The sequence below is a fragment of the Ornithorhynchus anatinus genome, chromosome 13 (assembly GCF_004115215.2).
Source record: "Ornithorhynchus anatinus isolate Pmale09 chromosome 13, mOrnAna1.pri.v4, whole genome shotgun sequence".
NCBI classification, from domain to species: domain Eukaryota; kingdom Metazoa; phylum Chordata; class Mammalia; order Monotremata; family Ornithorhynchidae; genus Ornithorhynchus; species Ornithorhynchus anatinus.
The window spans coordinates 4,801,353-4,827,790 of NC_041740.1; the positions used below are offsets into that span (position 1 = coordinate 4,801,353).

At 47.0% G+C, this 26,438-nt stretch overlaps 1 protein-coding gene across 4 annotated transcripts in view; it reads left to right on the forward strand.

The window, feature by feature from the left end:
• Nucleotides 1-26,438, forward strand: part of DPP6 (dipeptidyl peptidase like 6) — a 618,762-nt gene that overhangs the window by 138,841 nt on the left and 453,483 nt on the right. The window contains exon 1 of one of the 4 annotated variants that reach the window (XM_029077435.2): nt 23,161-23,468. The exons of the other annotated variants lie outside the window; for them this stretch is intronic. Coding sequence (XP_028933268.1) covers nt 23,202-23,468 — 267 coding nt within the window. The 5' untranslated portion in view covers nt 23,161-23,201. Of the gene's footprint in view, nt 1-23,160; nt 23,469-26,438 lie in introns of those variants that run through there. 4 annotated transcript variants of the gene reach the window in all.

Genomic DNA, 26,438 nt, shown 5'->3' on the forward strand with positions numbered 1-26,438 from the left:
AGTGCAGGGGAACAGGAAGAGGGAAAGAGCTTTATGCTATTGTCTTCCATGAGTTGAATATCTGCAGGCTTCATTTTTCCATGCCATCCTTGTGCCCTAGGATAGACCAATAAACCAGGCTGTTACTGTTGAATGTGTGGGGTTTTTTCTGAATCTTGTGGTTTAAGTGGCCTATCCCTTCACCTGGAATAGTTGAAGCAAACATCCTGCCTCCCTATGTAGTAGCAGTAGTAGAATAGTATTTTTGGGGCCCTGGAAACACAGGCAGTAATTCACATCCACCTGGGGCCAGAATAAAACTCGATCATCTGACTGGAGTGGCAGATCACAACATTTGCCTCTCTGGGATCTCAATCTAGAACCCGATGGCAAATCCCTCAGATGTTTTCCCGGGTAAACGAGAAACAGTTGTTGGAGAGGAACCTACCTGAGATGCAGGTAAACATGATCATATTGTAGCAGGGCCAATCAACCCATCAAGTGTATTTATTGAGTGCTTACTGTGGCAGAGCACTGTACTAAGCACTTGGGAGAGTACAGTACAACCGAGTGGTAGACGCTTCCCGGTGTCCACAACGAGCTTACAGTCTAGAGGGGGAAACAGACGTTAACTATAAATAAATGACGATATGGACTTAAGTGGCTGTCAGGTAACTGGTGGGGGTAGAAGGAGTATAAAGGAACAAATGCTAGTGCAGGGCAACGCAGAAGAGAGAGAAGAGGAAATGAGGGCTTAGTCAGGCAAGGGCCTCTTAATCCCTGGAGTGGCTTGAATCCTTGTGGAGCTTTACGTTCATTTCCATACTTTTCTTGGAAAAACAATGAAAAGGAGGTTACCAAAGTCTGAAAATAGAATATAGATAGGGAAGTAGTAATAGCATTTAAAGGCAGCACAGAATGTTCTTAGAGCAGTAGAGCCCACAAAACCTTGTTTTCCTGTTTCTCTCCCACCTGGAGGAGCCCAAGCAAGAAAATCTCAGAAACTCTTCATTTTTTCATTACTTCCTGCAAAAATGGTTCTTGCCTAATGCATGACTGGGATTTTTTTTGTCAGACCTATTAGTAATAAGCCCAAATCAACAGCCCCCAGAAACCCAAGAGCACTGCGCTGTAGAAGCCATGAAGGGGAGAGAAGCTCTCTCTTTCTCTCCCTCAGTGTCTGACATGAAGCTGGCGGCTGAGCTGTCTTTAAATGGAGAATCATTGTCCAAGAGGTGACATTCTGCCTCGCCACCTGTGCTGCTCCTTCACAGCCTGGCTCGTCACACTGGGTTGAGGTGCCAAAGGGGAGTGGAACAGCAGTGCCTGCACGTGTGCTTGCTGCCTTGGCCTCTGGCATGCCTCCCATGGCACCTTGTGCACTCAAGGACACTCCCAATGCTAGGGCATCAGGCCCACTCTGCAACAGGCAAGCGGAGAGGGAATGGGAAATAGGGTTTTTAATTAATCAATGGCATTTATTGAGCACTTACTATGTGCAGAGCTCTGGACTAAGCACTTGGGAGAGTAGGATAGAACAGAATGAGCAAACACGCGCCCTGCCCTAAACGAGCCTTTGGAGCCCCTCTCCAGACTGGCAGAAGCGTGCTGTCTGTCCACACGGTGAAAAGTGATGGAATTCAGTAATTATAATAATAATCTTACCTATATAGTGTGTTTTTTAAAATTTTCCATCCATGATTTCATTTGCATTTACAGCACCTCTAGGCAGTAGGAAAGGTCAGTTGTTAGTCCTTTTTCCAGCTATTGGGAAGTGAGGCTTAGAGAAAGGGATTATCCAAGATGATATGCTTAATTCAGAGGCAGAGCTGACTGGAATCTAGATCTCAGTTCTATGCTCGTTCCCTAGAAAGCAGTGGTCTCCAAGTGAAACAGGCAGTCGTCAAAGATGATCCTGAAAATCCATTCCTCTAGACTGGAAGCTCATTATGGGCAGGGAACATTCCAGCTAATTCTCCTGTATTGGACTCTCCCAAGTGCTTATAAAAGTGCTCTGTACATAGTAAGCTCTCAATAAAGGCCATCAATTGATTTTTTTTCAATAAAAATGAATAAAAACATGTCCTACTAGGGACTTGATAAAGTGCCATATTGGGCACTTCTACCCAGGAGGAATGTAGAGGCAGATGTGAAATGGTTGGTGTCTAAAATCCCCCATCGTGACTTTCAAATTACTAGTAACTATGGGTATACACAGGAGAGAAAGCCGAATATTGATACATTTTATCCCTTCAAACTTCCTTTACTGTCTTCGACATTTGCCTTCTACATTTACATTGTGCATACATCAGCACAAAAGGATGAGGTGAGAGGTCCTTGTGGGAGTCAGATTCCAATAATGATTACAATAATTGTGGTTTTAGTTAAGTGCTTACTATGTGCCAAATACCGTACTAAGCCCTGGGATAAGCACAAGATAATCAGGTCCCACACGGGGCTCACCGTCTAAGTAAGAGGGAGAACAGGTATTGAATCCCCATTTTGCAGATGAGGGAACTGAGGCACAGAAAAGTTAAGTGACTGACTTAGGTCACACAGCAATCAAAAGGCAGAGCTGAGACTAGAACCCAGGTCCTCTGACTCCCAGGTCCATTCTCTTTCCACTATGCCACACTACTTCTACCTCAGGATCGTGCAGCAACTGGAAATTTTCTGAGAACTGCCGTGCAGTTTCTTTTTTTTTTCCCCTGCACAGGTACAGTGAGAGCTATTGTAAAGAACATGGATGAGAGTCTGAAGGCCTGAGTTCCCACCCTGCTACTAGTCTGCTGTGTAATAGTGTTCTTGGGAAAAGTCACTTAATCTCTGGGCTTCAGTTTCTTCATCTCTAAAATGGACCTAATTCTTTCCTCTCTAGCTCTCAGGGATGTTATTAGGCTAAAATAAGGTAATGAATACGAAATACCGTTGGAAAAAAGGTGCTACAAACAAGTCGTTACTAATCCACAGGTGGTATAATTTCCACTAAGAAACCTATGAGCTATGAGTTTATTGCAGCCAGGAAGCCAGTGGGATTTGAAGAAGATCCCGGGGGCTAAGAAGGCACATGCAGTAGTATTTTTATAAATCTGCTGCCTCACCCTTGCTTGGGAGAAGATGAAACAGACCAAGTAGTGATATCAGAAATGGATGAATCACAATGGGCAGCAGACACTAGGTGGATTTTTTTTTTAGGGGGTGCGGTTAAGATAGAACATTGCTCCAAGTGGAACCTATCTCTCCTTTCCCTAGTGTGCTCCCAAAACCCAAAAGTTCACATCCCTTTGTCCATGTCTACTAGGGAGGGGCTGGCGACTGAGGAAGGTGAATCGGATGCGGATGTTTTCAGATGAGCAGTTTGCTCTTCAGACCAGAACTGTGACCTTTTTGATTTAAAAGACAATAAAGAAGGAAATGACCAAAGTGCTCATAAAATACACTAGAACCTGAAAGGCTATGTGCTCATCTGAGCCTGGAGGGAAAGGGAAGACCAACCTCCTTACAATCCTATCAGAGCGAGGACCACTCTCCCTCCTCTCCCCCCCCCCTCCCCCCCTCCCCCCCCCCCCCCCCCCCCAGCTGGATCAGGGCAGACCCATGGATCCTCAGCCTGGGTTTCTTGGTTCTGCCACTCCCCTCCCATTGCCCCCCACCCATCCCGTTTGGGAGCTATCAGAGCACATATTTGCTACTAAAGGGCAGCACAAGCCACAGCCCGGCGAGCCCCAACCTGCATCATCTCTAACTTGAGAGGTTGAAGGGTGAGCTTGGCTTCTTCTCTTCCTCCTCTGCCAAATTTAAAGTTAATTCTTGGGGATTTATTGTCTGGGCCGGTGATCCCACAGTAAGAATCAGTTATAAATTTGGAAACTAAGTGTGGGCAGCTGCCTTCCCTTTCCTCTTCATCTCTCCCTTCCTTTTTTCTCATCTTCCCCAGTTCTTGGAGGGAGGAAAGAACAAGGCTTGCCGCTCCCAGGGAATGCAATTCTTCCACAGCACAAACTGAAGCTCAGGGCCCTGTTGGATTCTCTAGCCTGGATTGGAGGGTAATTGGGCCGGGGGCAGGCCCTCTCTTCTCCACCCTGACTCTCTCTTCCTTCTGGTTCGTATCTGTACCCTTTGGGCACTTGATATTCACCACACCCTGAGTCCCACAGCAATTATGTACATGTCTGTAACTTATTTGTTTATATTAATGTCTGTCTTCCCTTCTAGGTGGTAAGCTCATTTGGTAAGGGAGTGTGTTTAGTAATTCTCTTGTATTGTACTCTCTCCCAAGCACTTAATACAGTGCTCTTCACTCAGTAAACACTCATTAAATAGCATAGATTGACTGGGGAGTCGGAGGATGGATATCTGCAGTGTGTTTGCCATGCCTTCTACAATTTCCCAGGCAAGAATAATTTCAAATATAGAAAAAGAGAAAATGTAAATTTCTGATCTTATCAAGTGCTTAGTACAGTGCTGTGCTCATAGGAAGCACTTATAAATACCATAGATTGTTTTCATTCACCGTAGCCTGAGCTTTTGTGTCTGAGGGGCCCAGTTATAGTTTACATTTCATCATCAGCATCAGTGATATTTGGGCAAGCACCCAATATCAGGAGACATGGCCTAAAAGCTGTCCCAGAGAACTCGAGTCCCACCTTCAGAATCCATTAGGGACCCATTAGGAGCCTGGATCTCATTCCCTCTTTAGGTCCTTGGTTCACTATCCCTTGAGTCTTGGAGTTTTTCCCGATGAGCTTGGGAAATCTCTTCTGGCTTGAGAAATGCCTCCCTTATTGCCCTTCAGGGCCCCGCAGAGGGCACATCCTAGTATGTCAGCCATCCCAACCCAGGGAGAGAAAGGGTTCCATTAGAAGGAAGTTGTGGCTGGGTTGGGTGGTGGATGCATTTAATGAATCTGAAATAAATCAGTAAAGTTAATCAGTTGCACTCTAGCTCTTCCCATCTTTAAATGTGCAACATTACTACCGTAATTACTTTGGCTTTCAGTGTTAAATTATTTCATCCCCTTTATAGAGAATGAATAAACCACCCAGGACTGAACCTGCTCCCCCCCAGCACCATTAGTTTGTTTTACCCTTTCAAGTCCAGCAATCCATTGTTTTAGACCAATTACTTGTAATGTCAGTGGCAAAGCTGGGTAACAGAAGCTAGATGCCGCAATCCAGAATACCATCTGTATATGCTGATAATATTGCACTCTAGTTCCGCACTGAGAGACATTTATCAATTTGAGCACTCCAAAGAAGGATGTGTGGAAGAAATTAAAGCCTCCAGAAGCTTAAAATTATAACGGGGGCTCATAGTTTTTCTTTTGGGACGACGCCATGTGAAAAACACTTTGCAATAGATCACTGTGATGCAATTTACCCTTTTCATTTCAGAAGTAAAATACATTTATTAGATGAAAAGAGTGGAGCCACACTATTCAATTTATGAGTGCTGTAGACATAAAAGAAGTCAGTTTACTTTCATTCACCTTCTTGGTGTCCGCCACTCCAGCACTGTGGACTTATTACATTGCAGTGATTCGGTATCATTTCCCAGCTGGGGAAATTAGCTGTATGAATGGCAAGAGCCTGCAGTTTGGAGAGTGCATAAGCATGTGACATACCTTAGAGAGAGCCATGGGCTTCATATGCCTCTTCTTAGAGAGGTGGGAATCTATTTGCTGTTCGTGTTCACATTTGGTTTGCAGATATCAAGGAGAAAATTGTCCATTACAGATATTCAGCTCATCCAGGCATGAAGCATTTCTCAATGAGGAAAGTTGATTTTATTTGGACGGAGTGTCTCTCACGCTGGGTAGGCAAAATGTCAGTGGGGACCTGGTATTTATTTGGGGGTCATTGGATTTGCAGAGGGAACCCAGTTATTTCCAAGGGACCAAGTGGAAAAAGTTGCCATCTCTACCTTCGACTCCACACCGCTCACTTATGACATGGTCTCTTTCCAATGGTGAATTACCCTCTGAGGGCTCTCCAGGCTAGACCAACATTTGTTTAAACTACATTCTAGGTCTCTGACCTCAATCAGTCGTATTTATTGAGCACTTACTGTGTGCCAACCACTGTACTAAGCACCTGGGAAAGTACAGTGTAGCAGAATTGATGGTCATATTCCCCGCCCACGATGAGCTTTCAGTCTAGAGGGGGAGACAGACATATAAGTAAATAAATTACAGTTATAGATATAAAGGCTTGAACCACACCCAGTAGAAATTAAACCCCAGGACCCCAGGCAGGTCGTTGTCTTATGCTGTCGAGTCATGTCCAACCCCATAGTGATGCCATGTGATAATGATATCTATTAAGTGCTTGCTAGGTGTCAAAGGACTGTGCCAAGCACCGGATAGATGTGAGATGATCCGATCAGGAAGGACCTATCTTACACAGGCTTACAATCAAAAAAGTAGGGAGAGCAGATATCTTCTCCCTATTTTACAGATGAGGAAACTGAGGCATGGGGAGGTTAATTGACTTGCTGCACAGCGGGCCAGTGACAGAGCTGGGTCTTGAAACCCAGTCTCCTCTCTCTCAGCATCATGTTCATTCAACTAGACCATGCTGCCCCTCCATACTGTTAATAAGCTCACAAGTAGATTTAGTCTTACCCACAGTGACTTAACTCAGGGTCTTTTTGGTTTGATGTGCATTTGGCCATTTGGACCTTCAGGGAGACATTGGGAGATGCTGCTGCACTGTGGAAATCCATGTAGTAATGACATTTTTTGAGTGTTCTCACTGCAGTGTACTGTACTAAGTAATTGGGAAAGGACAACCTAAGCAAACGACACATTCCCTCCCCATAAGGTGCTTGCCCCTGAATTAATGTGTATGGTGATGTAACACACCTGACCCTCCCTTTTATGGAGCGGGTATTCTGTGACAAGAGCCCCCTCTACAACTTCCTTCCACAGCCCCGTGGAAGGAAAAGAAAGTTGCCATAAACAGGCTTCCAGTTCTTTCGGGATGACCTCTTCTCACGATGACCACCCCAGCGAGTTCCTAATGTCTCCTTAACATGAGAGTTCATTCGGGTAGCGTGGTGTTGGAAACGGGGATGGATAACAACAGAAACCGCTGTGAGTGTGATTGGCCAGGACTTGGAATCCACTCCACTCCAAGTTGATTTAGTCTTACCCACAGTGACTTAACTCAGGGTCTTTTTGGTTTGATGTGCATTTGGCCATTCAGACCTTCAGGGAGACATTGGGAGATGCTGCTGCGCTGTGGAAATCCATGTAGTAATGACATTTTTTGGATTGGAATCTTTTAGACCCTCACCTGCTCCCAAAAGAAATAAATCACAAGCTGCAAGAAATCAGGCTCAGGGCAAATTAATTCTTAAAATGAGAAAAGTCTGAATTGATGCTCATTGATATCTGAAGCAGCATCAGTGGGTCTTACACTATCTGTTTGGGGAAAGCTGAAAGGATTCATGAAGTCTGAGCTGGCAGTAACTGACTTATTAGCCTGCCAGTGCTACAGAGCTGGCAACTAGAGTTTCTGTCCCAATTCAGTACGGTAGGGCTGAAAAATGAGCATGGGGTCATACAGATGAGGTGTTTTGGTCACAGAGATAAAACGGTGTCTTGATGTGGATCTCTTCATTGGGCCACATTGGTTGAAAGCTGCTGTCCTGGGGTGCTGGTGGTTCTGCTTTCCCTCTCTCCCATCATGCCCTGAGTCTGCCTGGATTTAGGAGATTGCCCTGAAGCAATCCAGGTGGCAGAGGGCCCAAGGGATAGGGCATAGGGGAAAATGACTGAAATGCAGTCTGTCAATCAGGCAGACTTTTTGGCATCCCTGATCTTGGAGATGAGCTCAGAGAAGAGACTTGGGATTCATGTTTCTAAGAAAAATTGGCCTTTCCTACCTGATGCAGTCTCCGCTGTTATTAGGCTCTGTACAAAAATTGATTTTCCTACTAAAAACTGTCATCTAAAAATCCACTTGGGAATGTGTCTGTTTATTGTTATATTGTAACTTCCCAAGTGCTTTAGCACAGTGCTCTGTACACAATGAGCACTCAGTAAATACGATTGACTGACTGACTTGACCCAGTGATAACGGAGGAAGGAGCTAGAAGAAATGTTCCAGGCCTGTAAAATCCTTTGTGGCCTGTTGGGCTACAGCTTTGCAGAAAAAAAAATATATTTTAGACCGGCCAGTCAGTGAATTATGTTGTGTTGAACTCACCGAGTCCTGTTGCCTATTTTTATTTTCTCATAAAGCTGAGAACGGGATTTAATTTTTTTTCTTCAAACTGAATCGATAGCAACTTCTCAAAGGTCAGAAAATTCATATTATCCAAGATGACTGGCTCAGACAGGAACATCTCAAGGCTCATCTCCAGAATTCCCCGTTTATTTAACATTTCCTCAGAGGGTTCCTTCTGCAGTCCCAGCAGGAACAGTTCCCTGTGAAATCCTGTTTATCCGGTAGCAAGAAGAAAGTGATGAGTAAAATCAGCAAATCTAGGTCAGGGTGGGTTGTTGTAATTCAAACATCAACAGTGTCTTCCCACGGTTGCCCTTGTGATCCTTTTTCACCTGTTGATTCAGTATGCCACTCACAGAGGGTCCCTCGTGTTAACAAGGGCAAAAGTTATTTAGAGCTCCCTTAACCACCCAGGCCTGGTAGCAAAATCAGCCCAATCGACCTACCGTTTAGTTGACGCTTTGGTACCTCAGTCTCCTCTCTGATATTTACGACGGACTTAAGCGAGCGGGAGGATTGTGGAAGTGGTGTACCTGCTGCTGCTTCGTTTCTTTAGAAGGGGATCGCTCAACTTGACGGGTGGATCCAAATGAAGCTTTCTTTCAGCTCCTTTTCGATCAACTCTTTTCCCGGGGATCCATAACGAGCAGGAAAGGGTTGGGTTGGAAGTAAATTGCAGCAGTTTGGTCAGGAGTGTGGTGTGGGCCACGTTGCGTTGTTTGTTACGAACTACAGGAGCTCCCTCTAGTGGCAATGCTGATCTCTCGTCGATCATTTTTGTGGGTTTGTGGGCTTGTGAGCGGTTGTGTTGGTTGGCTGATTTCAACCGAGATTTCAAGCAATGGAAAAACCCGATTATTGCAACTGACTGACAGGGGCTTCCGATTTCATCAGATGGTTTCAGTTCATCGTGGAAGGAAGGCTGCCTGAAGAAGAGCCTGGCAGAGAGAGCACGCAAGGCTATTGGAAAAATAAGCCTTTGTCTCTTTTTCTTTTTTATTTTCCTTAGGAGCAATACAAAGATGATACATGATACAAAGAGACAGGCAACTTGAAGTAACCTACAAAATCAAAGAGGAAATTTATGATTTTTCATAATGCAATTTCTTAGGAGTTGCAGATGGAAGAAAACAAATCTATCTGAGAGGCATGATTAGATTTGTAACCTTCTTAATTAGTGGCTCCTGCAGTTTGCTCTATTTTTCTGGCTGGCACTGACATCAGCTCCCTGTCCCCCCTTCCTTCCTTCCTTCCTTCCTTCCTTCCTTCCTTCCTTCCTTCCTTCCTTCCTTCCTTCCTTCCTTCCTTCCTTCCTTCCTTCCTTCCTTCCTTCCTTCCTTCCTTCCTTCCTTCCTTCCTTCCTTCCTTCCTTCCTTCCTTCCTTCCTTCCTGCCCACTGCTGAGGTGAAGATATTGTCTGACACTTGTTAGTCACTGGTGCTTGGGATCCTTCCAAATCAGTCAATCAATCGAGTATTCATTGAGTGCTTACTCTGTGCAGAGCACTGTACTAAGCACTGGGGAGAGTACAATACAACTGAGTTAGCAGGCACGGTCCCTGCCCATAACATTAAGATGGGCATGTCTCTCTAACTGGAGAAGAGTTGTGTTTTTATCGGTAATCACCAGTTGTTCTGAGGCATTGTGTTCTGGAAATATCAGGGCCAAAGTGAAGATATTACGGTATAAAGTCCACGTGCTTCCCAAATGGGCAAAGGAGTGGGTTCCATGCTGCCTTTGTCTGCCTCTGAGGCCTCCCTGACTGCAAGGCTCTCCAGGGGGAATCAGTGGAATCACAAAGGGGAGAGAGGAGTGTTGCTCTGCCCTTTGAGGCTCGAAGGTCACACATCTTGATTTCCTTGCATGCAATGAGACAATTGAACCGGTTGTCACTCTCCGGAGCTAAATGATCCCTGTTTCCACCAGGGACTCTGAGAAGTACTCATTAAGCTCCCGCTGAGTTTTCCCAGACCCGCAGAAGCCTGCACATCTGTTCTGCATGGCCAGGTCCTCCGTGCTGCCTGCCGACCCATTTACTTTCCTTTTGTGCACCTTTGAGGAAGATGACTCCCTGAGGCTCTGGATGCTGAGAACTCCCACCCAGGAAGAAGAGGCTTAGAGCCATCCTGGGGATCTCTCTTTGGGATCCCAGACCCGTGGACCACAGTGGACACAGGGCAGTCTGGGATGCTATTTTTCACAGCACCGTGGGAGGGAGGGCAGTAGAGAAAAAGACACCCCCAGGGCTGCTGGGGCGTGTGTATTTCCTATGTCGTTTTAATCCTCTTCTCAGAGTAGTTTCCTGCTCTGTTTCTCCAGTAGATGTCAGCGTGGCTCATGGCCCAAAATGGACTTACCAGTATCTATTTTAAAAAAGTATTTGTGAGCACCCATTGTAAGTGCCTACTGGGAACTAGGTTGGCCGTTATTTTGGGTTTTCATCTGTCGCATTCCCCCCTCAGTCTGGTCTAGCCGCAGCACTGGGTGCCTTTAATATTTAAATTTGAAGTACCCAGCTTCCTTCCTGTGTCTCGGAAATGGCCCCCATGGCTACAGGGACCTGGGAAAGTAGCCCGTTGACTCTGAAGCAAAGGAGAGGCTCAGGGACTCTAGGTTCTGCGGATTTCCTCAGAAACCTTTATGTGTGTCCTTACCATGGTGCAATGTTTGTCTGCTGCTATAGGTCAGGGGAGGGGTGTTTGGTACTTTAGAGAACCATCAGTAGCTCTGTACTGTGAGGCCTTGCTGCTCACTGGGAGGATTAAATGGGAAAACTCATGTAGAATCCTTTTGGCAAAATAAATGCACTGTTTTACTATCACGTACTACTATGTGTGGAGCAATTGGAGACCATCCAAGAGAAGCAACAGGTTGGATTCCTACCCTCAAGAAACTTACACTGTAATGGAGGCATAGTAGGTGTAGTTAAGACTGAGAGAAGGTAGAGTAGACACAAATTATTATGTAACAAACGAACAGATAAATGCACAGAAGTATAGAGGCTTCATATTTTCAAGGTGTGCTGCAAAAGTGGTCATATTTTTCATTGCTGTGTTGGTCGCAATGGCTTCTGATATTTTACTGGGCCTCTTTAGGATTATCTTGGGTTCAGTGCTGCACTCTGCTTCACTGCGCTTGTAGTTAAATAGCCATGACCCATTTCATTTTCTCTCTGCCCCTTGAAGAATAGCAATGGGATGTCCAGAGAAGACCTCCCTCTCCCCCACACCTTGAACACTCCAGGGGGAGACCAGCCCAGCCACCTGCTGTGTGTAACAACTGCTAGAATATCAGAGAGGCTGAGCCTTTTATAAGCAAGGCCTAAGGCCCCAAAACAGCAAGACTTCTGAGGATGCTGTGCCCCAGCCTCTCTCTCCCCACCCCCAAGAACTGTTTCCCCATGTAATATTTTTTTATTTATTATTTATGAACTGTTTATAACTTATTTCTGTTTTCTCTGTGGTTGTCTCCTGCCTACTTAGTCTGTGAGCCCTCTGTTGGACAGGGACTGTGTCTGACCTGATTACCTTGTATCTACCCCAATCTTGGAACAGCGTGGCTCAGTGGAAAGAGCACGGGCTTTGGAGTCAGGGCTCATGAGTTCGAATCCCTGCTCTGCCACTTGTTGGCTGTGTGACTGTGGGCAAGTCACTTCACTTCTCTGCGCCTCAATTCCCTCATCTGTAAAATGGGGATTAAGACTGTGAGCCCCACGTGGGACAACCTGATTCCCCTATGTCTACCCCAGCGCTTAGAACAGTGCTCGGCACATAGTAAGCGCTTAACAAATACCAACATTATTATTATTATTGGAACAGTATTTGACAAACAAGCATTTAAATTGTATTATTACTATTATTATTATTATCCACCCCCCACCTTAGACTGTGAGCCTCCTGTGAGCCCCATGTGGGTCTAAGACTCTAGTAGAACTCTTTTTTTGCCTACTCTGGTGCTTAGTACAGTCATCAGGACATACTAAGGACTTAATCATACCCTAGTCAATCAAATAGCCAATAATCTTAAACATGCATAATGTGCAAAATGCTGCTTTAATCACTAGGAAGATTTCATGGTCATGAATTCAGGCACGGTCTTTGCCCGGCAGGAGGCTCACATTCAAAAGAGGAGAAGAGAGAGGTAGCCAGGACAAGGCTAACGGTTAAAATGAATCAAAACAGGGTAAAAACTGATCGAGCAATTTAACTGTTAAGATAGCAAAAAATTAAGGGTAATTTACTGTTCAGCTCTTAGGCTCTGCACCTCCCTAGGCAAGCATTTCTGTGAGAGACATTTTTGCAACCTTCCCACAGTTGATGCCATTATATTGCAGGGTCTTCTCCCCAAAGATGGAGGGCAGAGTAGGAGGGGTGCCCTAGGTGGACCCTAGAGCCTCAATGCAGAGGAGGCTCAGGGCTGTGCCAGAGATAGATGGGGAAGCAGAGGCTTCAAGTGCAAAATCATTCACCCTGAGCCCCAGGCCAACTCTTCCCAGCTCACAGTGAGGCTGAGAGGTGGACTCGATTGAGATGGATCAATACAAAAACCATTCAGACTCTCTCCTCGATGATCTAGTTTGGCCAGTTACACCAGCCAAATGTGACGGATAATGACAAACTCTCAGTTACCCATAGAGCCGAGTGGCCGCAACCCCTGGACTGATTGCCAATGAACAGTGTGCTGCCTTCCGGTGGGATGCGTGCGTCACACCATTGAGACTTGCCCCCATCCGTGACCGTGAGGCATGTGACAGCATGACACAGCCCAATTAGGGGCAAATTAGGAACAGAGAGTGAGTGCACAAGGGCTCTGGCACCTGTCAAACCCAACCAGCAGGCAGTCAGACAAGAGTTCGGGCTGGGAAATCTGACACATGCAGTGAAGAAATGGGGTGGGGATGGGGGGCAGTTCCAGGGCCTCAGGATTATCATTTAATTTACCCATTTCCCATTTATTAAATTGAAGGGTGGACAGAAAACAGTGGGAAGGACTAAAAATTGTTAATGTTTTCAGAGATCTTTGAGAACTTTCAAGGGCTGAGTATATGACTAGCGGAATCCGTACTTCTATCAATCAGTTGTATTTATTGAGCACTTACTGTGTGCAGAGCATTCTACTAAGCGCTCAGGAGGATACGAGATACAGCAGAGTTAGTAGAACACGTTCCCTGCCCACAACGACCTCACAGTTGGTGGACAATAGTGAGGTATGGTGGTAGGCAGTATAGGTGTGGGAGAGAGAATGGATTTTGTTGCTCCCATCTGAGTTTTCAGTGCCCAGTTTCCAGTACTGTGCTCTATCTCTCTAACTGCATCTAACTGCAGGCAAGAAAGAGTGTTTTTCTGATATATGGTGGTGAGGGGATAAACAGCCACCTACCTGAAAAGTTATGCTGCGAATAGGTTTATTTAAACAATAGGGCACTTGTGTTTACCCAAATAAAAAATTAAATGCAAGCAAAGATTGCTTTTATTGTGGGAGGTTCCAATTGATTGCCTTTGCAGTACAGTTAGGAATAGACCCAAATGTGATTTATCCTTATGGGAAGAGAACAAATCAGACATGTATGTAGCCTAACATCAAACAATGAAATCAATAGTTCGGTCCTTCCCTAATCCCGCCTTCCACTATTGCCACCAATAACCGAAGCCCTGCCCCGGAAGCTGTAGCCAAGAGTTCTAGGATGATGGGTATTTGCCAACTCTGCCAGGCACTAAATGTTGTGCTCAAAGAAGTCAAATAGCTACTCATCCCCCTCAGGTACAGCTGACAACTTGTCAGAATGAGAAGTACAAAAAAGATGATGAGCCCATGGCCTGCCCTCCTTCATGGAGGTGTGCAGGGAGTAGAGCAAATGGATTCAGAATTCTTTACTAGCAGCCTGGCATAAATTACCTGGGCACTGAGTGCAGTGTTCAGAGAGGTCATGGACCTGCCCAACCACCTCATGTATTGCTGACAACTTGTCAAAATAGTAAGTACAAAATATTACCAGCCTGCAGTCTGCCCTTCTTCGTGGCAGTACGTGGAGGGTGAAGTGAACCCAATCAGGAGTCTTTACTTCTCTCCCAGCAAAAATGATCTCCCTCCATGGCTGAGTAGGTGAGTGGCTATTTCTAAAGAGGAATTTGCAACAGCTTTTCAAATTTGGCCTCAAACACAGCTTGTGCCGAGAGAATTAGAAACATGATTTTCTCCTTCCTCACTCATCACTGCCTTTGCAATCATCAGCAAACTGGCACCAGCAATTGTATTGGATTATTTTTTTCTCTGACCATCCATCCACAAGTAGAACCTTCTGTTGCATATTGAATAATGAGAACAGCTTTTCAGGCAAACCACTCAAAAGTCTCTTTGCCCCACTCTCCGACGCCAGACCCCACCTTATTCTGTTGGTTTACTGTCAAAGGAATTGGCACTTCTGCAGGGTTGAATTTGGGGATAAAAGGACTTGAAGGGTGCCGTTGAAGGATCGGCAGTTCTGTGCCATTAGTTACTTATATTACCGAAAAGGATGCAGAGGTCCTGGCCAAACCAAATTCTTATAGGGGAATAAAGAACCTAATGAACTGAGGTTCCATTCAGATTTGAAGTGTGTTTGGCACCCAAGAAAGCTAGTGAAAAAGGGTCAACTGTAAGCCTAGACCATGGCTCTTTTTTCCCCTCCATTTAGTATTTGGGAATCCCAATGTGCACTAGTAGTTCTTTGCTCCTCAGTCTACCCCAGGCACCTGAGTTCTTTCTTTTCTCCAGGTCTGGGTAATAATAGTAGTAGTGGTGGGATTTATTAAGCACCCACAACTGAATCATCGAGGCTGAGGTGGGCATTCAGGCCTCAATTACCTGAGAAGCAGCATGGCTTAGTGCATAGAACATGGGTCTGGGAGTCAGAAGGACCTAGGTTCTAATTGTGTCTCGTCACTTGTCTGCTGTGTGACCTTAGCCAAGTCACTTAACTTCTCTGTGCCTCATCTGTAGAAATAGGAATTAAGACTGTGAGTCCCATGTGGGACATGGACTGTGTCCAACCTGACTAGCTTGTATGTACCACAGTGCGTAGTACAGTGCCTGACGCAAAGGAAGTGTTTAACAGATACCATTAAAAAAATAAATAATTTCTTCTCAGTATTTTTGGGTGCCATCTGGAAAATGGCAGGGGCAGTGCTAAGTGGACTCCTAGAGGCCTGAGGAAACTGCACTCATTCTAACAGCAAAGCTGTACGATTGCAGGATATGGCTCAATAACAGCAGAAGAGGAGAAATTATCACTGAGGGGAAATTATCAGTATGCAAACACAATCTGGTCATCTTTCCTAGAGCATCAGGAATGAGGCAATGCGAACACATTAACCATAAGCATCAACAACTAAACTGAGTCTTGCAGACTGGCACAGCTGGTGACTATTTGGTCTGGAAGCAGAGGCAGCAGGCCCCTCCAGAGCTTCGAGCTGAAAGATTCGGGCAAATGCTAATAGCCTAAAAGTGCAAAGCTGACGAAGGAGCCATTGTCAGCCTTGCAAATGGGTACCCACACACATGCCCTGGGGCCTGCTTTTTTCCAAGTGGTTACTGTTTATACATTACCCTCCAATAGCTTGCATGCTCCTTGAGGGCAGGTAACTTAGTCTTGTTTATGTTGTTCTCCCAAATGCCTAGCATAGTTCTTCATACTCAGTAAGGACTACTGCTGTCCTCTTCCAATTTCTCCTGTCCCTAGGTTATCTCTCCTTATCTGTTAATTTATTCCAGCCCAACAAGGGTGAACACAGATGAAAGGGGTAGGGACCCAGGGTGGCCCCATCTCCTTCTCCATGTCTTCACCATCATCTAGTCAGGCCTTAGTAAATACCATAGCGATGTGCTAAACTAGGGGACAGACTCCTTAGAATGTGAGCCCCATGTGGAACAGGGACTGTGTCTGAACTGATTATTTTGTATCTACCCCAGTGCTTAGTATAGTGCTTGGCACATAGTAAACACTGAACAAATATCACTATTATTATTATCAATATGATCACTGGGCACCTTCCACCTATTTCAGCCTCCCCGGTGAAGCTCAAAGAAACCTCTGCTCAGTCCAGTCTCTAGTTGTCAGCAGGCCGGAGAGGAGTGGAGATCGGAAGAGATTCAGGGCCACATTGGTACAAGGAGGCAGCCTATGGTTCCTTCAGCAGCCATTAGGGTGACCAGCCCCCCACTGTCCACTCCCCCCACAGTATTGAGCTAGGTTTTGTTTTTTTCCATTTTTATTCCTTTGAACCTAATTTTGAATAGGTCCTGGTCAGTGCTAATTTACATGGTAGTATTAAATAATAAGCCTTTGGGACTTAGCACAAGAGCAATTCTGGGGCTTAATTCTCAGAGAAGTACATACCCTTGGCCTTGGGAACCCTAATCTACTACTGGATGTAGACTTGACTAGACTGTAAGATCTTGTGGACAGGGAATGTGTCTGTTATATTGTACTTTCCCAAGAGCTTAGTACAGTGCTCTGCACACAGTAAGCACTCAATAAATGCAATTGACTGGCTGACTGTTGGTAAGAATCATTCCTGAAGGACAAACAGTATGCATAAATCACTTGGGATCAAGGGAAATAGATGTTCTTAGACTGGCAGGATTTAAAAGCCAACTAGATGAGAGAGGAGAAAGGCAGCAAGCAGTCAAAAAGAGCCACAAGGTTGAAAGCAAATGTGACAGGGATAGTGGTGGCTATGTTGAATGTGATGGGAAAGGTAAGTGGAAGAGTACATTTAGAAGGTTTAGGAGCATAAATGCAGTCTAAAGCCATCTTGAAATTTAAAGTGTCGGCAAGACAGCCATGTGGAGCTGCTCTAGAAGTGAGAGGATGTACAAGATTATAAGACTGGTGAGCGGTTGCATTGGAGAGGTAGATTTGGGGGTGACCTGTACTCAGGTGGGAGCTAAAGGCATGTGAGTGGATGAGAACCCCCATAGAGCAAGTGCTAGGTGCTTTAGTCCTAGGTGATCCTTGAAAAGATTATCATCTGTCGATAGCATCATCTGATCTTTGTAAATATTCAAAGCATGCAAGCCAAATTCATCATGCCCTACATGAGTAGATAAAGCTGTACCAAAAGAGGAAGAGAGTGAGATACAGACTAAGAAAGAGGAGAAGGAAAGAAGGAGGAAGGAGAGAAGGGAAAAGAGGGATATAAAAGGGAATATTTGTAATTGTTGGGATGAGTGGCACAAGTCCTCCAAATAGCCTCTTTCCGTGTCAGACCAAGCAGGTTGCTGAGCTGGATGAACTGTTGGTCCAGGCTAATAATGACATTTCTTAGGTTCTTATGGGGGAGGAGAGAAAGAGACAATGAGAAAGGCAAAGGGAGAGGAGGAGAGAGATGGTGGGAGACATTTCCTACCCAAGAATTGAGGACCTTATCCTGATAATCCAGCCAGATACTGAGTCATTTTATCCAATGGAAAATAGAGGTTTTTAATCATTGCGGGGTGAGTGATTTTTTGGCCTGGATTATCTGAATAATTGCCTCAGTTTTTCCCCCATGCTTTGACTGCAGAGACCTGGCACACAGACTGAGATTGCTTCTCTGTCCAGAGCATCGTTCTTCACCATCTGGAGGAGCGCAAAGGGCCTGGTCAATGACTTTGAAATTGTGGAAAATAAACCAGGGGGAAGAAACTCTATTCAGGGATTGGGAGCTAATGTAAACATCATGACAAAGTTCTCTCCTAAATAGGAGAAAGCCTCTTAGCCAATATAAATCTTGTTTAGGGAGGCCGAGCTTTCAGTATTATCTACAATGCTTAGGTTGCATGTAGACCAAAAAGTCCCTTATATTGAATATTTGAAAGTGACAATCTACCATATTTTGAAGTATCCAAGGGATCCCAGTGATCCAACCGTTGGATCAGATCCAAGGACAAAAAAAAAGTCATTATTCAGAGATATGATCATATGGAACAAGAATGAAAAATGGCCCATTCAGCCCTCAGATGTAAGCAGAGTTGGGAGAACTCAAAATCTTTGGACTAAGCAGCGCCGAAAAACAGTTTTCACCAAAGCTCTCTCCACCTATCGCGTTCTGAACCGGTGATGCTTGTCAAATAAGCAAGTATAAAAAGATATTTTATTAAAGAGCAATTAGGGGTGTTAATCTGACATGTTTGGACAGAGGAGTTATTGACATTTTCTCGTCTCACAGAAATGATACAAGATTAAAAGGCCCTTTTGAGGGTCATGCTGGCTTCAGAATGCCTTATTTCTCTCTTTGGCTCTGATTCCGGGATGATGGGAGGATTCACTTAAATGGGAGAATTTCATTATGCATCATAAACATCGAATCTCATGTTCTGTAGTTCCCGAAACCTCATATCTCTTGGTTCTGAAACTGATTACAATACAAAGTTCCATCTCTGCCTAGAATATGATCCAATTTGCTGGATATCAGTCCTGAAACCCATGACTCACCAAGGCTCAGTGGACAAGCAATTTTCACTTGATCCTGTGGTTTGTTGTTGGTTGTGAATTGGTTTCAGGAAGTCTCAATCTACTAAACAGCGTGGCTTAGTGGAAAGAGCCTGGGCTTCGGAGTCAGAGGTCATGAGTTCGACACCCGGCTCTGCCACTTGTCAGCTGTGTGACTGTGGGCAAGTCACTTAACTTCTCTGTGCCTCAGTTACCTCATCTGTAAAATGGGGATTAACTGTGAGCCTCACGTGGGACAACCTGATTACCCTGTATCTACCCCAGCGCTTAGAACAGTGCTCTGCACATAGTAAGCGCTTAACAAATACCAGCATTAAAATTAAGAGTGGCCAGATGTTGCCAGCACATTCACCTCTCCCTTTGTGATGTTGCTAGTTGCTTTGATCTCTTAGGGTTGCAGTTTAGCCCTCTTTGTTTCTCTCTCTAGTATTCCAAGTGATTGAGGGGTCCAACTCCCCATCCGAGTGGTTGCATGTTATTATTCATATTTGTTAAGCACTTATTTGTCAGGCACCATTCAGGTACTTGTACAAGTAAATCAGGTTGGACAGTAAATCAAGGGGCTCAGAGTCCAAGTTGCTTGTTAATAGTGAATAATAATTGTGGCATTTGTTAAGTATGTATTATGTGCCAGGTGCTGAACTAAGCACTGGGGCGGATACAAGCATATCGGGTTGGACACATTTCCTGTCCCACATGTGGCTCATAGTCTCAATCCCCATATTACAGATGAGGGAACTGAGGCCCAGAGAAGTGAAGTGACTTGCCCAAGGTCACACAGCAGAGCTGGGATTAGAGCCCAAGACCTTCTGATTCCCAGGCCTGTGCTCTATTCACTATGCCATGCTGTGTCTTATTCTCTTCTAGTTCTGCTGCTTGTTGTCTTTCCTGTATTGTCCCTCTCTTCTTCCATTTCTTATTTGATTCTTTTTCAAGTGCATTCGTCCCCCATCATCCCACTCTTTACTACCGCTTCTGGTCTTGCGCTCCCACTGTCTTCCCTGATCCCGGTTGGAGAGGGAATCCCTAGGCTCTCATTCATTCAATTGTATTTATTGAGCAGTTACTGTGTGCAGAGCACTCATGCAAGTGGAAGTTTGCAAACAGAGTAGGCAGCAACCTTTGGGCACCAAAACTAGAAACCATGTTTTGTACCTTTTCTTTCAGACATGCACATAATTTCCTTAAGTGAAAAATAAATCTTTGCACATATTTGGCTGTAATGTAGATGTATAGCTATAAATTTATATGTCCTGAATACAAATATTTTCTCACTTTTCCAAACAAAATTACCACTGCCTCTGCTTATCTGTTTGATTCTATCTCAATTCCTCCATGCCTCCTGCTGTTGTGTTTTCTAATTACACAAGGGATTGAGAGGCAACCTCTGATGAATTTATTTTTCCCTGGTGTGAGATTATAGAGCTGGGTGTGTTAGGGGAGGGAACACCGACAGTGGTCAAAAATAATAATTTTAACCATCGCCTCACTTTATCAAATTTAAGCTGATAATCATAAATAGCTTTAAGTGAAGGAAGTACTTGTAAGAGGTAGCTTTTAATAAGAATGCCTATCATTGAGATATTATTTTGTTGGTGACTAACGCCAAATTGAGAATCACTGATTAAATGCCTGTTTGTACATATGCATTTCTAATAATGTACGTACATTTCAGGCTTGTGTGTGTGTATATATATATATATGCATATACATAAATATATATATGCATATACATATATATTGTTCAAACCATGTTTTTGAAAAGTGCTTTCCCCTTCACCAAGCATAAGTATGTATAATACTGCATATGACTCCATTCAGGGCTACCTAGGCAATATACATGTCAGCCTTTCTGTGTACATTTGTATATGCCAAGACCTTTACTTCAAAGTCACTGGCCTCACATCTGTTTAAGTACCACCGGGTTCAAGACTGCAGGGAGCTCAACGATGGAGATTTCTTTTAAGTGCAGTGGCCGGCAGGGTGGGTACTCCCTTTTTATCTAAATGCCAGGACTTTTAAAATCTCACTTTGAAGATCTGAACTTTTGAAGTATGGGGGGAGCGTGCTTTCCTCACCATAGGGGTGACTATGCCTGTCTCCAAAGAGTTAGTATCCTTTCAAGGGGGATGGAAGAGGGTAGTGAGCTTTGTAAGGTAATAATAATGATGGTATCTGTTAAGCAGTTACTATGTGCCGAGCGCTGGGGTAGATCCAAGGTCATCAAGTTGTCCCACGTGGGTCTCACAGTCTTAATCCCCGTTTTACAGATGAGGTAATCGAGGCCCAGAGAAGTGAAGTAACTTGCCCAAAGTCACACAGCCGACAAGTGGCGGAGCCCGGGATTAGACTCCTAAACCCGTGCTCATTCCACTAAGCCACGCTGCTTCTACCGTCGGGGATAAAGGCAGATAGCTGGGTTTTAAAGAGGATTAAAAGTTACAGGTGACAGAACGTGTTGGTGGGAGAGGAGGGCAGGGTCTGGGACTTATCCCTGCACGGGACGTTCGTCCCCGGGGCCTTCTTGTCGCCAACCGGACCGACCCCGGCGAGGAGCGGCGGGGCTACCAATCGGCCCGGGACTCTGGGGAGGAAAAGGGAGGCGACGATGCTGTTCGCTCGTCCTCTCTGTCGGTCCTCGGCGTCACCATCGCGCCAGCCGTCTTGGCAACCTAAACGTGGGTTGCTATGGGAACCCGGGAGCTGTAGGCACCACCTCAAAGAGTCATTTGTAAGACCTGCCCCTCCGGGATCCGAGGCTACTTTTTTTTTTTTTTTTTTTTTGGAAAGGAGGGGACGGGACTTTCCTCTCCCTAAGAGGGATGCTGGGCTAGGGAAGCGAAAAAGCCCTTCGGGCCTTTCCCAGCTGAGCTCGCCCCATGGACCGGCGAGGAAGGGGGGGCGGGAAGGCCTGGGTTAGGACGGGGGTGAGGGCGGGGGGCAAGGAGGTGGAAGGGGGAGGGAAGGAAGGAAAGAGTCGACTGAGAGGGAGGAAGACAGCAAGCAGCGGGTGGAGTGGAACAGGACTGTGGGATGAGCGCACCCAGCAGTCTTTTGCAAAGGAGCACAGTTTGGATGTATTTCCACACAGGGGCGCTGAAGCACGTTTTAATGCAGCAAAATGAATTAATACCAAGTCCCCGGAAGGTAGAATTCGCTTGCTCTCCCGCCCCCAACCTCACTTCTCCCTCCCAGTCGTGATGAAAGCATCATAAAAGTTGTCGGGCCGCGACCGGCGGTTGGGAATGGCCGGTGGTGTAAAGGGTCGGAGCGGGGATGGTGGCGGGGAGAGGAGGGATGGTTCCCAAACCCCTTGGTTTCTGCCCGGCACTCTCCTTTCCCCCGCCCCGGAGCGGCAATTATCGACGGCATCCCTCCACACCTTTGTGTTTTTTTTCTCCAGGGGAGGGGAGAGTCGGGGGAGCTGCCAAGGTCAGAGCCGGAATACGTTTAAACTGTGAGCCCGTCATTGGGCAGGGATTGGTCTCTATCTGTGGCCGAATTGTACATTCCGAGCGCTTAGTACAGTGCTCTGCACATAGTGAGCGCTCTATAAATACTATTGATTAAATACCGGGAAGAAAACCTCTCCCGAACCCAACATCTGCGTCGCCCCTTCCTTGCAATCGAGTCCCGCCTCCTCCGCTTTTTCCTCCCTCTCCCCTGGTCCCCCAACTCCCCCCACCCTTCACTCTCCCAGGTGAAATCAGGTGGTTTGGTTGTTCCTGTAAGTTCGGCAAGAAAATCCAAAGGAGAAACCCATGCAGGACACCCCCCCCCCCCCCGAAGGGGAGAAGAGAAGGCAGGTGGGGAGGGAGGGGACAGAAAGCAGAGAGAAGAGGGTGGATGGGAGGGAAAAGCAACGTGCTTTGAATGTGGGCACTGGGTTCGGGTCGCCCCCCTCCCGCCTTCTCTTCCTTTTCCTCCTCCCTTTCCCATTTGTCCCCTTTTCATGCTCCGCCGCGCCCCTCGACCCCCCACCTCGCTCCTTCCCTCCCACACTGTGCACACCCTCCGAGACGGCGGTTCCTCCCGCCCGGGCTCCAGGCCCTGCACCTCGCCCAAATCCCCCCACCCTGCGCTCTGCGCTCTGCTCTCGGCTCCATCCCGACCCACCCGGACGCCATTATCCTGGCGGTTGGGGGCGGGGGGTCTCGGGGAGGGGGAGGAGAAGCCGCTTTTGAATGGTCCCCGGTGCCAGATTTCGCGGGGCCCGGGCATCCCCTTCCCCCCTAGTCCTCCCTCCGCCTTCCCCATTGATTAGGCTGTTGCGAGCAGATTAAACACAAAAGCCAACACACACACACACACACACACACCACCAACCCCACCCCCTGCTTAGATGTGCTGGTAGAGAGAGGGAGGCGAAAGAAAAGAAAGAAAGCAGCCCGGCGGCGACTTGAGTGTGTCAGGCTGGGAAGAGCAGCCGCCCGGGTTGCTTTTGGGGGGTTTTTATTGGGGGGGTGGGGGGAGGAAGGGTGGGGAAAGAGAGCGCGGGAGAGAGCGAGAGCGCTTGACGGATGGCTTCGCTGTACCAGCGATTCACGGGCAAAATCAACACGTCCCGCTCTTTCCCGGGTCCCCCCGAGGCCAGTCGCCTCCTCGGCGGCCCGGGCGGCGAGGACGAGAGCGGCGGGGCGGGGGGCCGCCGGGCCCGGGCTCCCGCACCCCCGCCAGTCCCGGGCGGCGGCGGCGGCGGCGGCGGCGGCGGCGGGGGGACCAGCGGCGGCCCGGCCGGGAGGCCCCGTTTCCACTACCAGCCCCGGAGGGAGTGCGACGACGAGGATGTAAGACGATCTTTGTTTGTTTGCAAGCGCTACCTGCGGCCGGGAAAGGCGCGGTTTCTTGGAGGGGGGTTCACCATCGCCCGCGTTCAGTCGTATTCGTTGAGCAAAGGACGATTCGGCAACAATTTGATGGTCCCTACCCGCGGTTGGACTGGGAGCCCGTTAGTGGGCAGGGATTGTCTCTCTCCGGTGCTAGTTGTACATTCCAAGCGCTTAGTACAGTGCTCTGCACAGAGTGAGCGCTCAAGCAATACTGTTGAATGAAGTACAGTGCTCTGCACATAGTGAGCGCTCAATAAATACTGTTGAATGAACAAGAGGCTGACATTTCTCCTCCTCCTCTCCTCCCCCCACCCCCAGCCTCCCCGGGGTTGCCAACGCCGGGGCTCTGACCTGGGGGTGGTTTGTGATTGTACATTCCAAACGCTTAGTACAGTGCTCTGCACATAGTAAGCACTCAACAAATACTATTGAATGGTGGGGACCCCCGGGGCAGCTGCCGGACAGGGACTCGGTCAGTGGCTTTTGGCGGCGGCTTTTCCAACCGCAGAAGGAGCTGCCGATGGCCGGCCTCCAGAGGTACAGCCTGGCTTCTTGGAAAGAGCCCCGGCTTGGGAGTCTGAGGATGTGGGTTCTAATCCCACCTCCGCCACTTGTCTGCTGGGTGACCATGGGCCAGCCGCTTCACTTCTCTGGGCCTCGGCGACCCCATCTGTAAAATGGGGATGAAGACTGTGAGCCCCACGTGGGATAACCTTGTATCTACCCCAGCGCTTGGAACAGTGCTCGGCACATAGTAAGCGCTTAAGAAATATTATTATTATTCAAGTGTCAGGTCTTGGCCACCCCTGCCCCTCCCTTCTTTCCCCTCTCTCTGTCGTTACTTCTTGGTTAGAGAGAGACAGGAATTTCTTTGAGAGGAAGTTTGGGGTTTTTTTTCCCATTTTTTCCATTCCTTTGGGGTGCATTTTCCCCCTGGAGAGGCAGGGTGTGCCCGGAGGGCTAACATTCCCCCTCCACCCAACCTCATCCCCGAGGATGGGTTTTGCTCGGTCCCTCCGTCTCTCGCTTTCAACATTAAGATGTATTAAGTGAAAACTTCTCTTACACGTTTCCTACTCCTCTCGGTGTTTGCAGCCGCGTTTTCAAAGGTTGGATTTGCATATCGCCTTAGTAACGACTGACTCACGCAGGTCACTGCCGCCGCCGGCGCTGATGGATGCAAGAGTTAAATCCTTAAGGATCGATCCCTCCCCGGTGACCTGGTGGAGGAAAATGCTGCTTTCTCCTTTTCTTTAAAAAAAAATCCAGACCATAAACCAGCCCTGACAGCCAAGAGTCCGTTCTCTGCTCCTTGGAGATTTAGAGGGTGTGTGTGCACGCAATGAGGGGTGACAGGGCTTGTCCTGAGCTGGGTCCAAGGTCGGGGGTCGCACACACGGAGGCCGTTTCCAGGACGAAATATTCCTCCAATCATTCATTCAGTCGTATTACTGAGCGCTTACCGTGTGCAGAGCACTGGACTAAACGCTGGGAAAGTACAGTTCGGCAACAGAGACAATCCCTGCCCGACCTCGTGGAGTTTCACTCCGGGAAGTTGCTTCAATCCCAAATTTCCAGAGTTGGGCCCTAAACGGGCGTTTATGTCCACCTCTTCCCGTTCAGGACAAGAGTGGAGCCTCCCTCCCCTGGCAGGGCACGACAATCCCTTAGTTCAAGGGCAACCCCGGAGATTCAGGATTCTTCTTTGCCTCGGTTCTCTTCCCGCTTTAAAAGTTATTTTCTCTGGCGGAGGTAAAAAAAAAAGTTCTTCCTACTGTGGAGGGAGTTTTCATTTCGGCCTTGAGATAGCTAGATGAGGATGTAGCCTAGGCTGGAACTGCTGGATTTGTGTCCCGCTGCATCGTCGGTGGGTGGAGAGGGAAGGACAGGCCCGTGGCCACATCGACCGATGAAGGACCCAGGGAGCCGAAGGGTTTTGGGGAGGAGGGGGGCAAGCTGAGCTGCAATGCAGACAGATCTCTCCTTAGGCCAGTTTCCCCTATCCGACTTCAATCAGAAAGGGTATCGTTTTCGCCCCGGTAGGCTCTAGATGTCGCTAGGACTAAAGGGAAGACCGAAGCTTTATTTCAGACATTTTCTCCAACAGATTCTTCCCCCTCTCGTCTTCTTTTTTTAAAAAACTTAGGTTGAAGCGTATCTTTCCTGCTTTTAAATAGGATGTACGTCTGGAACTGTTTCTCGGATAATCCAAAGCGTTGAACCGAGAAGCAGATAAAGGCATTTAACATGTGCAAATGATTTGTGCTGCCACCGCTCTGAAATCCTTCCCTAACTTCGACTCATGATAGGGGTGGGCGCCAGAATCAGTCAGTAGTGTTTGACCCCTTCCCTGTCCGCAGAGAGGATGTGCACATGAATGATAGTCATGTGCATGTCTAATTCGGTTCGACTGGGGCGGGTGCATATCAGTGCGATTGACCAGAATATGGTGGGCCAGCCCCAAATGTCCCACAACTTTGTGCCTAAACGGTGAAATTAAGTGGAGCTTTCCAGGCAGTCGAAGGTCTCTAGACCCCAATTTTCTGCGTTTTCGTTGGGGTCTCTAGACCCCAATTTTCGTTGAATGCGAATTTGCCCGGAGATCCGATTTAAAGGGCGAGTAGTCCGAGATCTGTTCAACGATGAAAGTTACAATAATGAAGTGTGCGTTAGAGAATGTCAAAGGTGGCAACATCTGAAAAAAAAACCAAAACTATGGAAGTGCTTTTTAAGGGGTCTCTGTGGGATCTCTGGTGTTTTGCCCTAGTTGCGTTTTCTGTCTGAATGGTAGGGTTGGGTGGGGGGGATTTTAAAATACTGGGAGAGAGAGAAAAAATGAATCAATGTGTGTATGTATATATGTGTCTGTGTCGGGTGGGGGGAGGAGGCGATCTCGAGACTTTCTCTGATAAATCGAGATAGTGCAAA